We start from the raw sequence: 14,153 nt of genomic DNA, 5'->3' as shown, positions 1-14,153 counted from the left end.
TCGTATAGTTTAATTTTCATTTCTCAAAAATTTTTAAAAAATATTTTTGGTTTTTTATTTTAAAAAAAAAAAAATAGGCATTGTAAAAGGAATATGGAAAAAAGGAAAAAAAAAAAAAAAAAAAGTGCAATAAAGAGTCTACAAATAAGAATATGTATACATGTATATATGTATACAGGTATACACAAGTGTATATGTATATATATGTACATATATACAAAGGCACATAAGCATATATGTACATGTATGATAAACATGTATGTGCACACGTACGTGCTTCTAAAGACGTTACTATATATAAGATGAACAAAATGAAGCTATGTTACGCTAAGTGAAAGGTGGTTAAGGGACCCTAGGTATTATCAGTTTTTTTATTTTTCTATTTTGACGTTGTCCCGTTTTGATAATAACCTATTCGTGTTTTCCTATGCATGCTGTGGAATAGTATTAATGAATACTTGCAGAAAAGTGGTAGAACATATGAGTTTGGGAAAAAAAAAAAAAAAAAAAAAAGGAAATACATATGTTATAGTACCATGCCAAAGGGACAGTAAAAATAGTACAACTACGAAACGAATGTGTTACTTCCACAGCAATGCGCAGCTTTCCTATATAGTCGTCTTTACCTACATGCTGGTAACAACGAGCTTGCCAGAAGACTTGTTGGCATTGTACATATGATTGTATTGCTTATTTCTCTTGGTGTTTTTATTTTTTTCATTTTTATTTTTGAACCTGGTATTTTTTTGGAAATGTTCATCTGATGATGATCTGTTCAAGATTTGTACAAGAAAGTTTGATCGCATGGTAAGGTTTTGTGTCTTATCAATAACTTGTTGATATAGATTAGGTAACGTAGTGGATACTTCAATGCAATTCTTTTCACTATCAATTTTTGCATCTAATTTAGCATTTCTAATTAAATTAACAATCCATCTTTCAGCATCATCTCTTGGGAGATTAATTTTGTTTGCTATCATATCTATATTTATTGATTTATGTATACGACAATAGGTTTCAAAAATAATAAATCGACTTTGTTCTTCTATATATGGTTTTAATTTAAATAAGAATACATCTTGTTCACATAAAGAGCCTATTTGTGCAATGCATTTTTGTGCCATATTAAAATCATAGTCCGTAAAAATTGATACTAATAAAGAAGTAAATGAATCGGTATATTTTGGTTTTAATAAATTTAATGTATTCATAATTAATTCAAAATGATCTTTTCTATTTCTATAAAATATTGCATATACACAATAATACCTAATAATATGAGGACATATAATATTTAGAATAGATAAATTTTTTTCATCAATAAACCAATCTTGTAACATAGAAAATGAATTACTTTTTGGATATATATTTTTTACATATATTACATACAAAAAGAAATGAAATATTAATATTAAAGACCAATGTATTAACCAACTTCTTTGTAGAATTATTTCATTCTTTGTTACCTTTTCTTTAATTAATAGTTGACTTAATTTTACTATTGTTTCTACACATACATTTATCTCATTTATTATTTCTTCTTTTAAAACGAATTTATCCTCTTCATTTTTACAAAATAAATATTCATCATTATTTAAATTTTGAAAAAAGCTATTTATAATATTACTAATAATACCCCAATAACATACTCTCATTTTAGGTGAATCCGTTATGTTTATTACTATTTCCGATATGTTCAATATATACAATAATAAATGTTGTTTACTCTTTTGATAATCTTTCTTCTGGTAGTAGTACCTACTTAATTTTAATATTTTATCGTCAATATTGTCCGAAAATGTGTATGTTTTACTATTACTATTGCTACTAATATTATTATTATTGATACTCTTATCTGCAGCATTACCATTACACCATTCACGTAATGCCATTATACTTTTCTTTTCAACTGAACCTCCTATTTTATTCATCTGGTCATTCTTATAATCATTCATAGCTTCTTGAAATTCTTCTATTTCTATTTCTAAGCTGTCTAAACAATTTGATATTACTCCTCTGTTTCGGTTTGTAAACTCAATTTCGATACTCGCTATTTCCTTTTCGCACCCCTCGTTCAGGGTGTTCAGATTTTTCTCTAACTCCAACTCGTCCAGAAACTGTTATGATTCGTGAGAAAAAAAAAGAAAAAAAAGAAACACGCGTAAGAATACGTCAGAGTTCTGTGCGCACAAATACGTACACACACATGCATACATGCATACACCTATACATACATAAATACATACGTATATACATATACGCATATGCACACACCCATATGCATAAATGCATACACTTACACAAGCGTACTTGCACTCACATATAAATAACATCCTTATGGAAATTTTTTTTTTTTTTTTCCATTTGTACATACCTTATTTTCCTTGAGCCAACCCAATATGATCTGACTCATGTGCGGATCTAAGTAGGGACATATTTTGTTTACCCAAACGGACTGATCGTTATCACTTCTGTTGTTAATTTCCATTCCGTTAATTCCTTCTCTACCACTCGTTTGCAGGTTCGTCCTTATCTCTTATATCTTCCCCGCTATAACTGCTACAACTGCTATAGCTGCTATATAAATGCTATAACTGCTACTACTGCTATAGCTGCTATAACTGCTTTGACTACTTTATCTGCTTTATTTGATATACGTTCGCTTTTCCTTTTTACCGTTTCAGCTCTTTTTTTCCTTTTTTTCAAATTTTAAAATCGCTAAAGTGTGGGTGTTTTAAAAAAATTAAAAAATATCTGCCTGTTTCTCAAAATAATACCAAAATTGAGAAAATAAGAAAAACAAAATAAAGCAAAATGAAGAAAAATAAAACATAATATAATACAATGAAATAAAATTAAAAATGATACGATAGTTCGATTTAATTCTTTGTAAACCTTTTCTTCAAAATGTAACTCATTTATTTGGGAGGTGCTTTCTTTAATAATTGATCAATTCGACGCTTTTTTTGTGCGTATTTATTAAGCATATATAAGTTTATGTAATATGTATTTATTATTTATACATATATATATGTTCTCACATATATGTACTGATGTACGGATATTTATTCATTTATTGAAATAAAAGAACTTGTTTGCATTATTCGTATCCCTACGTCCTCAAAAAGTATTCACATAGGTATGCATAATATTATATATATAAATATAAATTTTTTTTTTTTTTTTTTATCCCTTGCGTAGCACTTATATTTTTATAATACCCTTTTTTGCTTAAACAGGAATTTTATCTACGTTTTATTTTTTTTTTCTTTTTACATTTAGAACACGATTAGTTACAAAAAGTAAAGCTATTTCCTAGTTTTTTTTTTTTTTTTTTTTTTTTTTTTACAATACGTAAAAAAGAACATAAAAACGTAGAATATAAAATTGAGTAAGAGTTAACATATATCTTTCCCATCACCCGCAAAAGTATATAAACATATACGTACATATGTACATATATACATACATATATACATACATATATACATACATATATACATACATATATACATACATATATACATACATATATACATACATATATACATATATATATATATATATATATATTGAGTATCTATATTCATATGTACAAGTCATGCAAAGTAAAACGTAATTTGTAACTCTCCCTTAATAAAGCACATTACTACTTTTTTCCAACAAAGTAACACGCTTTGATAAAAATAAAAAATTCTTTTTTCAATATACAGTACAGTGGTGTATAGTTTTTATTTTCTCATTTTTAGTTAATTATAGATGTATATTCATATGTTTGTTTTTACTTATATTTGTGCAATTCTATGAGTATATTATAGGTATACATAAGTACATGGGAAGAACATATAAAATAGCTTAAAAAGTATTGTGAAGTAACGGGTTTAATTAGTTAACTTCTTAAAAGCCTTTATGGTCAATACAAAAAAAGGTATAAATAGAACAAAAAAAAAAAAAAAATACATACATATATATATATATATATATGTATATGTAATAAAAAAGGGCAAAATGTGAATTCTGGATAAATAGGAAGAGTAAAATTTGTATTTTATTTTATTAATTTTTCTTTTTAAATTGAAAAATTGCATACGCTGTCATTTTGTCGTTCCCACGATTTAAAGCAACGCATATATAAATATTTCCATGCACCCATACTAAAAAAAAGCTAAAATGATTTGTTGCATATATTTTTGTATTTATTTATTTTTACTCAATCATTTTATCCTTTTGTTTAAAACGGTCAACAAAACAATATAATCGGTATTGTGGGAAATGTATTTAATTATGCTATATAGCAGTGATGTATGTGCAACGGCTTCAGCTAGTTATACATATACCCATACGTATACATGCATATATATATGTGTGTGTGTAAAATCATTCTCCATCCCCCCATTTCTTAACAGCGCGCTGCTCATTATTACACTTCTGTAAATTACGCACTGTCGTTTTTCATTGCGTCTAGTTGAATATTGTGTTTATTTTGTGAAACGGCAAAGTCCCACTTACATTTTTTACATTTAATTTAATTAAGTAATTATTTATCATATGCTGAACAAACGAAATGTTCGTATTTGTGTATATTCTCTTTGAATATTTTTGAAAAATTTTTTTATATGAACGTGCAGATTTAAAAGCTAGTAATATGACCCATAAATCACTTACAGAAATGTTTTTGTCTACTGGTTTGATAGTTAGCATCTTATATTTTACAAATTTGAATGATTTTTGTAAATTACTTGCAATACTTATTACTATGCAGTCCTCTTTACTAGAAAGTCGGAACTCCAGTTCATGTAAATTGAAGACGAACTCATCTGTGCGAGATTCTTTCGTGTTACCCTTTTTACAATTTATTTTCTCGTCTTCTTGTCCATTTGTATATTTTATTTTGTCCTGCTCCAGTCCATTTGTATATTTTATTTTCCCTTTTATTGTTCCACTTTTACCTTTTTGATTTACTCGTTTTTCATCTAACTCGTATGTACAGTGACCATACATAGTTCCACTGTCTGATAGTGTCAAAGCAGGGTCATTACCAACGAAATTAAACAAATCGAAAAATTTAGTTTGAACATTTTCTTTTTTCTGATTTATCATTTGGTTTGCCATTTCGTTACTCTGCACATTATTCGTATGCCTACCCGATTCCCCTCTTTCGTTGTTAGCATAAGCAGTTACAAGGGAAAATTTCAGTTCATTAAAATGCACCGATAAAGTAGCGACAAACTGCTGATAATTATTTTGTTCATTTATAGTGTTGGAGTCCGTTGTAATTGTGCAGTCATCATCTGAAGATGAAGAATTAGATAACTTATACAAATTTTCTAAAGGATCTTCAATAATTACTTGTGTAGAATAATGATTAGTACATAAATAAGTTAAAATTTTAAAAGCAATATCTATAGAAATTAAAACCGGACCTTTATTTGTAATTGCATATTTTTCTACGTATTCTGGATCTGCTTTAAATTTAACAGGTTTAGTATTCAAAGTGTGAGGATCTATGACTGTATGTTTTTCTTTTTTTTGAATACAAGAATTTACATATATACGTCTATATGCTTTACAAAAAATATATTTCCCTAAGGATTCAAAAGGAATTTGAAAACACATTCCTTGACTTATAGGTACAATTTCATGTATCCGATTATCATTTATATCTAAGCCTAAAAACCATTCTACTTTATATATATCATACAAAGAATTATATGGAGATTGATCTTCAAAATGTACAATATTTTTTATGTACATATCACCTTTTATGTTTATTGGATTAGAATAAGTATCATATAAGTTATCAGAGAAAGAATCATAATATGAATTATCTATTATATTAACTTCGTGTAAATATACACCATTATTTATTCTATCCACTTCTTCCTTTATATCTTCTTCAACTTGCCTATGTTCCACATATTCTGGAAAAATAACATCAGATTTTTCCGTATCATTTTCTTTTTTATTTTCTAGTGATTTTAAAATATCTGTTAAATTAAATGTTTTTTGTTCCTCCCTTTTTAAAATATGAACTTCATCATCTAATGCTATTGGCTCTATATTATTTCTAACAAGACAGTGTTTCATATAATCATCTTTTTTATACAAATTTGAAATTTCCTTTTCTAAAGAAAAGGATAGAAGAGAATCGCTGTTGTTAACTTGATCCTCCATCTTTTCCCTTTCCTACTTTGGCTTTATTTTCATTTTAATTGCTTATTCGGAAAATGGCGACACAAAACAAAAAAATAAAATAAAATATTAAATTAATAATATTAAAATAAAAATATTAAAATAAAAATATTAAAATAAAATAATAAAATAAAATAATAAAATAAAATAATAAAATAAAATAATAAAATAAAATAATAAAATAAAATAATAAAATAAAATAATAAAATAATAAAAATGAGGTTTGAGAAGGTATTTTTTTTATAGTTCACTTTTGTTTTTTATAATATTTCACATATGGCTTGAGCGCCATGGTTGTCCTTTAAATGTTTGACTTACCGTTTGGATGTAAATGCAAAATAAGTATTATTTAATAAATTATTCCAAAATGAAGAAAGAAAAAAAAAAAAAATGGCATATCCGGATATAAAATAAATGATGTATCGTATAACGATGTTTATTTTTTTCTATTCTTCAAAAGACAACACTCAAAATGATAATTGAGGAACAAATGTACATATACATGTATATGTATATATATATGTTAATATCTAACTTCTGTGATTCGTCAAAATATCTTTCTAGTTGGCCAATTAATTACATATAGTACAAAAGAATTGTCTTTAGTTCTTATGTTCCAGCATTTTTCGTTATGCAGTTTTAGGTGTTTATAGCTACAGTGTTTCGAGTTATCATGTTCTCAAAATTATGTACAGGTCATAAAGTTATGTACAAATCATAAAGTTATGTACAAATCATAAAGTTATGTACAAATCATAAAGTTATGTACAAATCATAAAGTTACGTGCACGTCATAAGGTTACGTACACGTCATGAAATTACATACACGTCATGAAGTTACATACATGTCATGAAGTTACATACACGGCATACAAATATACATTCGTGATATATATATGATATATGTATATAATACCTCCTTTTAAGAGTTATGTATACATGGATGAAAAAAGCTAATAAAAGTGCAAAATTCTATATCCTCAAATTTAAAATACACATAAATAAAATATGAGAACAGAAAGTATTTTTCGCTTTGATGGAAGCAAGCTATTTTAAAATATCATATGCAATGAGCCATTGTTTTATTTTAATTTATTTGAACTATTTGTGCCATGTTTTTTTTTTTTTTTTTTTTTTCTTGTTTTTCCTTTTGCAGTATAGAAAAGAAACACCACATAATTAAATCTCACATAATACCTTAGTGAAACCAAGTACTTCCGACTTATTTATGTTTTATTTTCAATTTAAGGTAAATCTGTTGTGTAGTAGGTGTAATGTCTTTTTCCCAGGGATGTTAAATTGTCTATTTGTGAAAAAGGAAAAAAAGAGAAATCAAAACCAATAAAAAAATAAAATAAATTAACAATTAAAATAACAGTAAAAATAATAGTAAAAATAGCAGCAAAAATAGCAGCAAAAATAGCAGCAAAAATAGCAGCAAAAATAGCAGCAAAAATAGCAGCAAAAATAGCAGCAAAAATAGCAGCAAAAATAGCAGCAAAAATAGCAGCAAAAATAACAATAAAAATAAAAAACAAATTATTCACCAACTGATAAAATAAATACAGAATGGACTGGAATTTTCTTAATAATGAACCAAAAATATATAATAGAAAGATATTGAAAAAAGGAAATGATGTTTAAAATTTTATTAAATGACATTATTTTTTAAATGCTCATGTGTGCATTAATTTACAATTTTAACAATGCTTTTTCTTTTCTTTTATTTTTTTTTTTTTTTGGTTAATGTATATCCTCTCTACAAAGTACAAAAAATAAAATAAAATAAAATAAAAGAGAAATTGTTTCTATTTCTGATAAAATATAAGGAAAAAATTCTAATGCAAATTAAAAATAGGAAAAGGTGAACTACTCACATGTATATAAATATATATAAATATATATATATTTATAAATATATATTTATTACAACCATGATATATTGGTAGACTGTAATTTTTTTTTTTTTTTTTTTTTTTTTTTTGATAAAATACATTGAAAGCTATACAACATATATTATGTGCTTAAAGAAAAAAAAAAAAAAAAAAAAAAAAAACAATAAAACGGTGGAACAGTAAGACAACAGAACTACAAAACAACTATTTTTGTGAAAATATTTCGTAATTTTTTTTTTTTATAATTGATAAATACAAAAGAACAACATTTTACTTGGTTAATTTTTAGATTTTTTGTCATTAATAACAGAAAATAAAATATAATCACGTTAAAAATAGAAAAAAGACAACGTCTTTCTTTGTTTTACTTTGTATAATGTTCAGCTCTTTTAACTGAGTTGTCCAACGCATATACATATATATAATACATGCATAAAATTACATATGAGTACAAACTTACATAAATGTATATATATATATATATATATATACAATCATACATGAATATACATACATATATACATTATCTTGAGTATAGCTTTCCATACATATAACTCCACTGCATTTTGTATATTTTTTGCAAGCACATTCCTTTTTAAGTGACAGAGGAAAAATTCAAACAACTGAGTCTTAAAATTTGTAATTTAATTTTTTTTTTTTTTTTTTTTTTTACAGTTTATTATTCGCACAATTTTGAAAATGTGCTTTCATTGACCTCCCGAAATATATGTAGTCATGTCTGTATGCACATATCTATGTACATATACATGTAATAATATAATAATGTATGAATGTACTAATAAACGATTTTGTACGTAAAGAAAATGAATGAACTCGTATTGATATGTAAAAAAAACTTATTCAGTATTTAGAACAAATATACATAAGCATATATGTACCTTTTTTTTTTTTTTTTCTTCTTTTCATTCTTTTTTTATTTTAGTCATTTAGACAAGAAAAAAAAAAAAAAAATTTACATATATATATATATATATATGTACATATGTACGCATACGTATATATACATATATATATTATCCATTTTAAGATTTATAATATAAATGTGTAAAAAATGAAAAGAAATTTTCCTTTTTTAATTTTTATTTCCGTTATTTTTTTCGTTTTTCTTCTTTTTTTATCATTTTTTTAATTTTTCTAGCTTTTAAGGGGAAAAAAAAAAAAAGAAAACATTTACTTTGTTCGAATTTAGTAATTTTTAACATAAACTATTTTTTTTTATTATTGCATTTAATTTTTTTAGACTTTTATGCGTGTTAGTACTATATTTATATATATGTATTGTCTGATATAATATCACATAGTTATATAAGTGTAATTCGTGCATGAAGAAATTATTACAGATTAGGGAAAATACTACATGTGCGGCCACATACATATACATTTATAAATATATATGTTTACGTATAAATATATGTATGTGTGTATATACAAATATCTGTCTTAACATTTTGTTTGTTTATCCATTAATGTATCCATTTGTTTGTATATTAACTCACTTGTTTATTTTTCTGTAAATGTATTTATTTGTTCATGCTCCATTTGGTTTGCCTCCTTATTTAGTTGTTTGGTGAAAACTGAAAACTCAAAAAAAAAAAAGAAAAAAGGGAAAAGGGAAATAAGAAAGTAACAAAATAGCAAAATAACGAATATTAGAACCAGATAATAGAGAAGAAAACACACGCACAAACACACACACATATATATATATATATATATATATATATATATACATATACATGTATATATGGGTAACAATATGATTATTATATACCCGTTTAAGAGAAAGTAATTATAGAAATTGATTACGTTACATTATAACAGCAGTAGAACAGAGGGAGTACATGAAACACAATTTAGGTAATATGTTGTTGGTAGAGCCTAGAAAAAAGAAAAAGAAAAACATTATGTGTAAATAGAATTTAGTGAAATATTATTATGTTTTTTCTTGTCCTCTTTTTTATTTCTGATTTTAAAATAAAATGCGTAAAATGTTTAAAGGAAATGGAAAAAAGGCCCCACAAAATATTTTAGACGATGATAGTAAAATAACTGCAGTATCTGAAAAAACGGAGTCTACTAGTTATACAAATAAAAAGAAAAAGGTATGTAAAGATGAATTAAAATAAATGAAATAGTGTGTATTTATTCGTTTTTTTCAAATTGTAGCTACTATAATTTAGCACAACTAATATTACTGTTGCTCGTTCTACATTAAGCTTACGTTTTCAATTTTTTCGATGTTTTTTCTTTTTTTTTTTTTGAATATAATTTTTTTTGCTTTAAAGTTAATACACATTTTGATTTTTACGTTATTTGTCAGTACGTGATCATTTAAGATATTTAAAATGATGTTATGATGGGAAAAAACTTCCTCTATTTTAATTTTGTTTTTTTTTTATCGTACTATATTATACTATATTTTACTCTATTTTGTTTTACTCCATTTCATTCTATTTTGTATTATTCTATTCTATCTTATCTCATTCCACTTTTACGTTCAGAAGAATAAACACAAGAAAAAGAAAAATAGCGGGAGTAAGAAGGACTCTGATGACAAGAGCATTATAAGTGTAACGGAAAGCACAAGAGAAGAACCAGGGGTCGAAAATTCAATGTTAGACCAATCCACTAATTTAAAAGATGAAGCATTAAGTGTAAATTATAATACGGATATGTCCTGTTCGATTCAAAATAATAAGCATACATTCGTTCGTCTTTTACCTGTGTTTTTTATATTTTTACTACTCCTAGGAATATACCTTATATACATAATGGTAATTCTTTGCTTGCATGGAAGCATGCACATATGTATGTGTGTACAAATTGATGATACATTCATATACTTCTCTTTCCAATACGTATCAATGGCAACTCAAAAAACGGAAGCCTTAAATGAAATACATAGGTTATATATTTGTTTAATATGTCTAAATGTAAATATAAAATATTTCAATTTGATTTTTTTTTTTTTTTTTTTTTATAGTATCACTGTTTGCCATTAATATCTAGGAATCACAACAAGGTGTACATAGACTATAACAAGAAAAGGTATGTGTGCGCTTAATGAAAGTTTAGTGAATGAATTTTAAAAAAATTATAATAATAAAACAATAGTATAACAGTAATATAATAAAATGAAAAAAAATACGAAAACGAAAACAAACTAAAAGAAGCAAGTTTTTCATTAAACACATGCGAGTGCGAATGTGTGGTTGTATGTAGATACGTAGACCCATGTTTTATTTTTTTTTTTTTTTTCCCGTTAACGGTACATGTAGGGGCATAATTGAGATATCAGTTTTTCATATATTTCTAATAATGTATTTAGTGAACTACATTATGTCAATAGTAGTATCACCTGGTTCTATACCGAATACAGAAGAATGGGCATTTAAAGATTTTCAAAATAATTATTTAGAAAATATGGAAGGTTATTTATTAGAAAAGAAAAGAACTGGGGAAAGAAGATATTGTAAATGGTGCTGTAAATATAAACCTGATAGGACTCATCATTGTCGTGTTTGTAGAAAATGTATTTTAAAAATGGATCATCACTGCCCTTGGATATATAATTGTGTTGGATATAGAAATCATAAATATTTTATGCTTTCTTTAATTTACTGTTGTTTTACAACGGTATTTGTTTCAGTAACTCTCTTCAATTCTGTTAGAAGTGCCATTAACCATAGAGAAGTAATCCTTTAACACATTTCTTTTATTTGTTCTAACTTTGGAATATTTTATATTGCATGTGCATAATATATCCGTACTTTGTGAATTATGTACATAATTTATCCCATAGTAATGCCTTTTAGGAGGAATTATTACTACACCTGTTTTATCCACTTCTTCTTTAAAATCGTTTACTGTTTCTACATGGAACTACTCAATTTGAAAATGCACACTTTAAAAATACACGTTTAATAAATTGACTAAATAACTTTAATTTTTTTAATTAAAAATTTTTTTTTTTTTTTTACTCTTTGTAGACGGCATTTAATGAGATGTTCTTGCTTTTATTTGGAGAAACTTTAAACTCGTTCCTAGCCCTTGTTATTACATGTTTCTTATTTTTTCATTTATGGTTAGTCTGTATATACAGGAGTAACTTAGTGTATACTTGCATCCCCATTTTACCACGTACCCGTATATATGTATACGTTACATATACATGTATAGCTAGCATATTTTTTATTATTTTTTTTTAAAGGCTAATGCTCAGGGCCATGACGACCATCGAGTTTTGTGAGAAGCAGACGAGCTACCAAAACCAGACTTACTCAGTAATACTTTTTTTTTTTTTTCTTCCTTTTTTCCTTCCATTTTTTCTTTTTATTTTATGTATAAAATTATAATTATAACCTATGTACTATATCATATTTGTAATTACATGTATATATATGAGTGAACATATGAGCATATGCATGCGTAGTGACATACTCATTTGATCAATGGTTACATATTTGCCAACTCCTTTATTCCTTCGCATATATAGAAATATTATAACAAAGGTTTATACTCAAATATGAAAGAGGTTTTTGGAGAATCTCCCTTTTTGTGGTTTTTGCCTATAGGTAATTTTTTTAATTTCTTTAATTTTTTTTTATTTTTATGCGTTTGCATTTCTATTTGTTAGGAAGCGACTGTGTGAATGAACTTAATTCTTTTGGTATTAGTGTTCTGCCACTTTTTGCGTATTTATTTGTTATCGCATGCATGCGTTGTAGGCATAAATTCTCTTCAGCTTTACACCATATACATGCCTACACGATACGTTTATATGTTTACACGTTCGTGCGTTCACACGTTCTTATACGTACCTTTACCCATTCACACTGGTGTTCCACCTATTTTCCAACAACTTTAGACAATAGAAGAGGAGATGGAATAAATTTTATAAAAGCTTACAATAAAGATTATAGTGAGAAGGGTTCGGAGGAAACCATACCGATAAAAGCAAACATGAAGTAATTTGATTCAAATTAATTTAATAAATTTAACCTAATTTTTTTTTTTTTTTTTTTTTTTGTTCCTGTCATGGTATATGAAATGAAATAAAGTTCGATTTTTTGGTGGACCTCAGATTGTCTCAATAACCAAACATATTGCTAATTTATTTTTTTCTTTTTTATTCCTTTTTTTTTATTTTTTCCATTTTTTCCATTTTTTTTTCGTTTTTCCATTTTTTTTTCGTTTTTACTTTTTTTTTGTTTTTACTTTTTTTTTCGTTTTTACTTTTTTTTTTGTTTTTACCTTTTTTTTTTTTGGTTTTTCATTTATTACATTTTAAAAATTTTTTATGCGTTTGAACAATGTGCATAATGTGCATTTATCTAGTAATTTGGTACACGCATGAGTTTTTCTTTTTTTTGTTAAATTTTATTTTTTCGTCATTGAGATAGTTTTTTAACGTTATTAATTTTTTCGTTTTTTCGTTTTTTCGTTTTTTCGTTTTTTCATTATTTCGTTTTTTCATTATTTCGTTTTTTCATTATTTCGTTTTTTCATTATTTCGTTTTTTCATTATTTCGTTTTTTCAATATTTCGTTTTTTCAATATTTCGTTTTTTCAATATTTCGTTTTTTCTTTTTTCCGTTTGTTCCCCTTTTCGCATGTTACCGTCCATTTTATTTTTAAAAATATACCCTCGAGCCTATATAATATGCTTTTTTATATTTTTGTTTAATAATATTAATTTGCAAGCACATTTTTCATCAGAATTTAACTTGAACTTGTTGATAAGGAATATTTTAATGTTGCTACAAAAATTTAAAATAATAAGATCCAATATGTACATTTCTGTCTAGTATATATATATATATTCTATGAATATTATAAGAATAAATTTATAAAAAAACAAATGCATAATTTTTGTGCCTTACAGTTGTATATGCTTATTATACTTTTTTTTACTTTTTTTCTTTTTTTCTTTTTTTCTTTTTTTGTTTTATTGTTTTATTGTTTTTTTTTCGAACGTAAAAAAAATTTGTGATATAAGCAAATTGAAAATAAGGAAAATAAAAGCGTTATTCTTCCTCTTATTCC

The 14,153-nt window shown here is 25.5% G+C and overlaps 4 protein-coding genes across 4 annotated transcripts; 2 read left to right on the top strand and 2 right to left on the bottom strand.

The window, feature by feature from the left end:
• Positions 1-626: 626 nt before the first annotated feature.
• Positions 627-2,488, bottom strand: MKS88_003116 (eukaryotic translation initiation factor 3 subunit E; the record flags this gene model as incomplete). Its single annotated transcript, XM_067216179.1, has 2 exons — positions 627-2,117; positions 2,375-2,488. The coding sequence occupies 2 exons, from the start codon at positions 2,486-2,488 to the stop codon at positions 627-629; spliced, it is 1,605 nt and encodes a 534-aa protein (XP_067072853.1).
• Positions 2,489-4,461: 1,973 nt separating this feature from the next.
• Positions 4,462-6,174, bottom strand: MKS88_003115 (uncharacterized protein; the record flags this gene model as incomplete). Its single annotated transcript, XM_067216178.1, has 1 exon — positions 4,462-6,174. One exon carries the CDS (start codon positions 6,172-6,174, stop codon positions 4,462-4,464), a length of 1,713 nt encoding a protein of 570 aa, XP_067072852.1.
• A 323-nt stretch (positions 6,175-6,497) lies between these two features.
• MKS88_003114 (uncharacterized protein) lies at positions 6,498-7,754 on the top strand (the record flags this gene model as incomplete). The annotated part of the gene is made up of 4 exons (XM_067216177.1): positions 6,498-6,519; positions 6,836-6,887; positions 7,349-7,393; positions 7,571-7,754. 4 exons carry the CDS (start codon positions 6,498-6,500, stop codon positions 7,752-7,754), a joined length of 303 nt encoding a protein of 100 aa, XP_067072851.1.
• Positions 7,755-10,096: 2,342 nt separating this feature from the next.
• Positions 10,097-13,079, top strand: MKS88_003113 (palmitoyltransferase; the record flags this gene model as incomplete). Its single annotated transcript, XM_067216176.1, has 8 exons — positions 10,097-10,210; positions 10,610-10,882; positions 11,092-11,156; positions 11,387-11,801; positions 12,098-12,192; positions 12,331-12,391; positions 12,604-12,682; positions 12,976-13,079. 8 exons carry the CDS (start codon positions 10,097-10,099, stop codon positions 13,077-13,079), a joined length of 1,206 nt encoding a protein of 401 aa, XP_067072850.1.
• Between the last annotated feature and the right edge of the window lie 1,074 nt (positions 13,080-14,153).

The sequence above is a fragment of the Plasmodium brasilianum genome, chromosome 10 (assembly GCF_023973825.1).
Source record: "Plasmodium brasilianum strain Bolivian I chromosome 10, whole genome shotgun sequence".
In the NCBI taxonomy this organism is placed as follows: domain Eukaryota; phylum Apicomplexa; class Aconoidasida; order Haemosporida; family Plasmodiidae; genus Plasmodium; species Plasmodium brasilianum.
The sequence above is the reverse complement of the archived record's forward strand: the minus strand, read 5'-3'. Positions and strand labels throughout refer to the sequence as shown.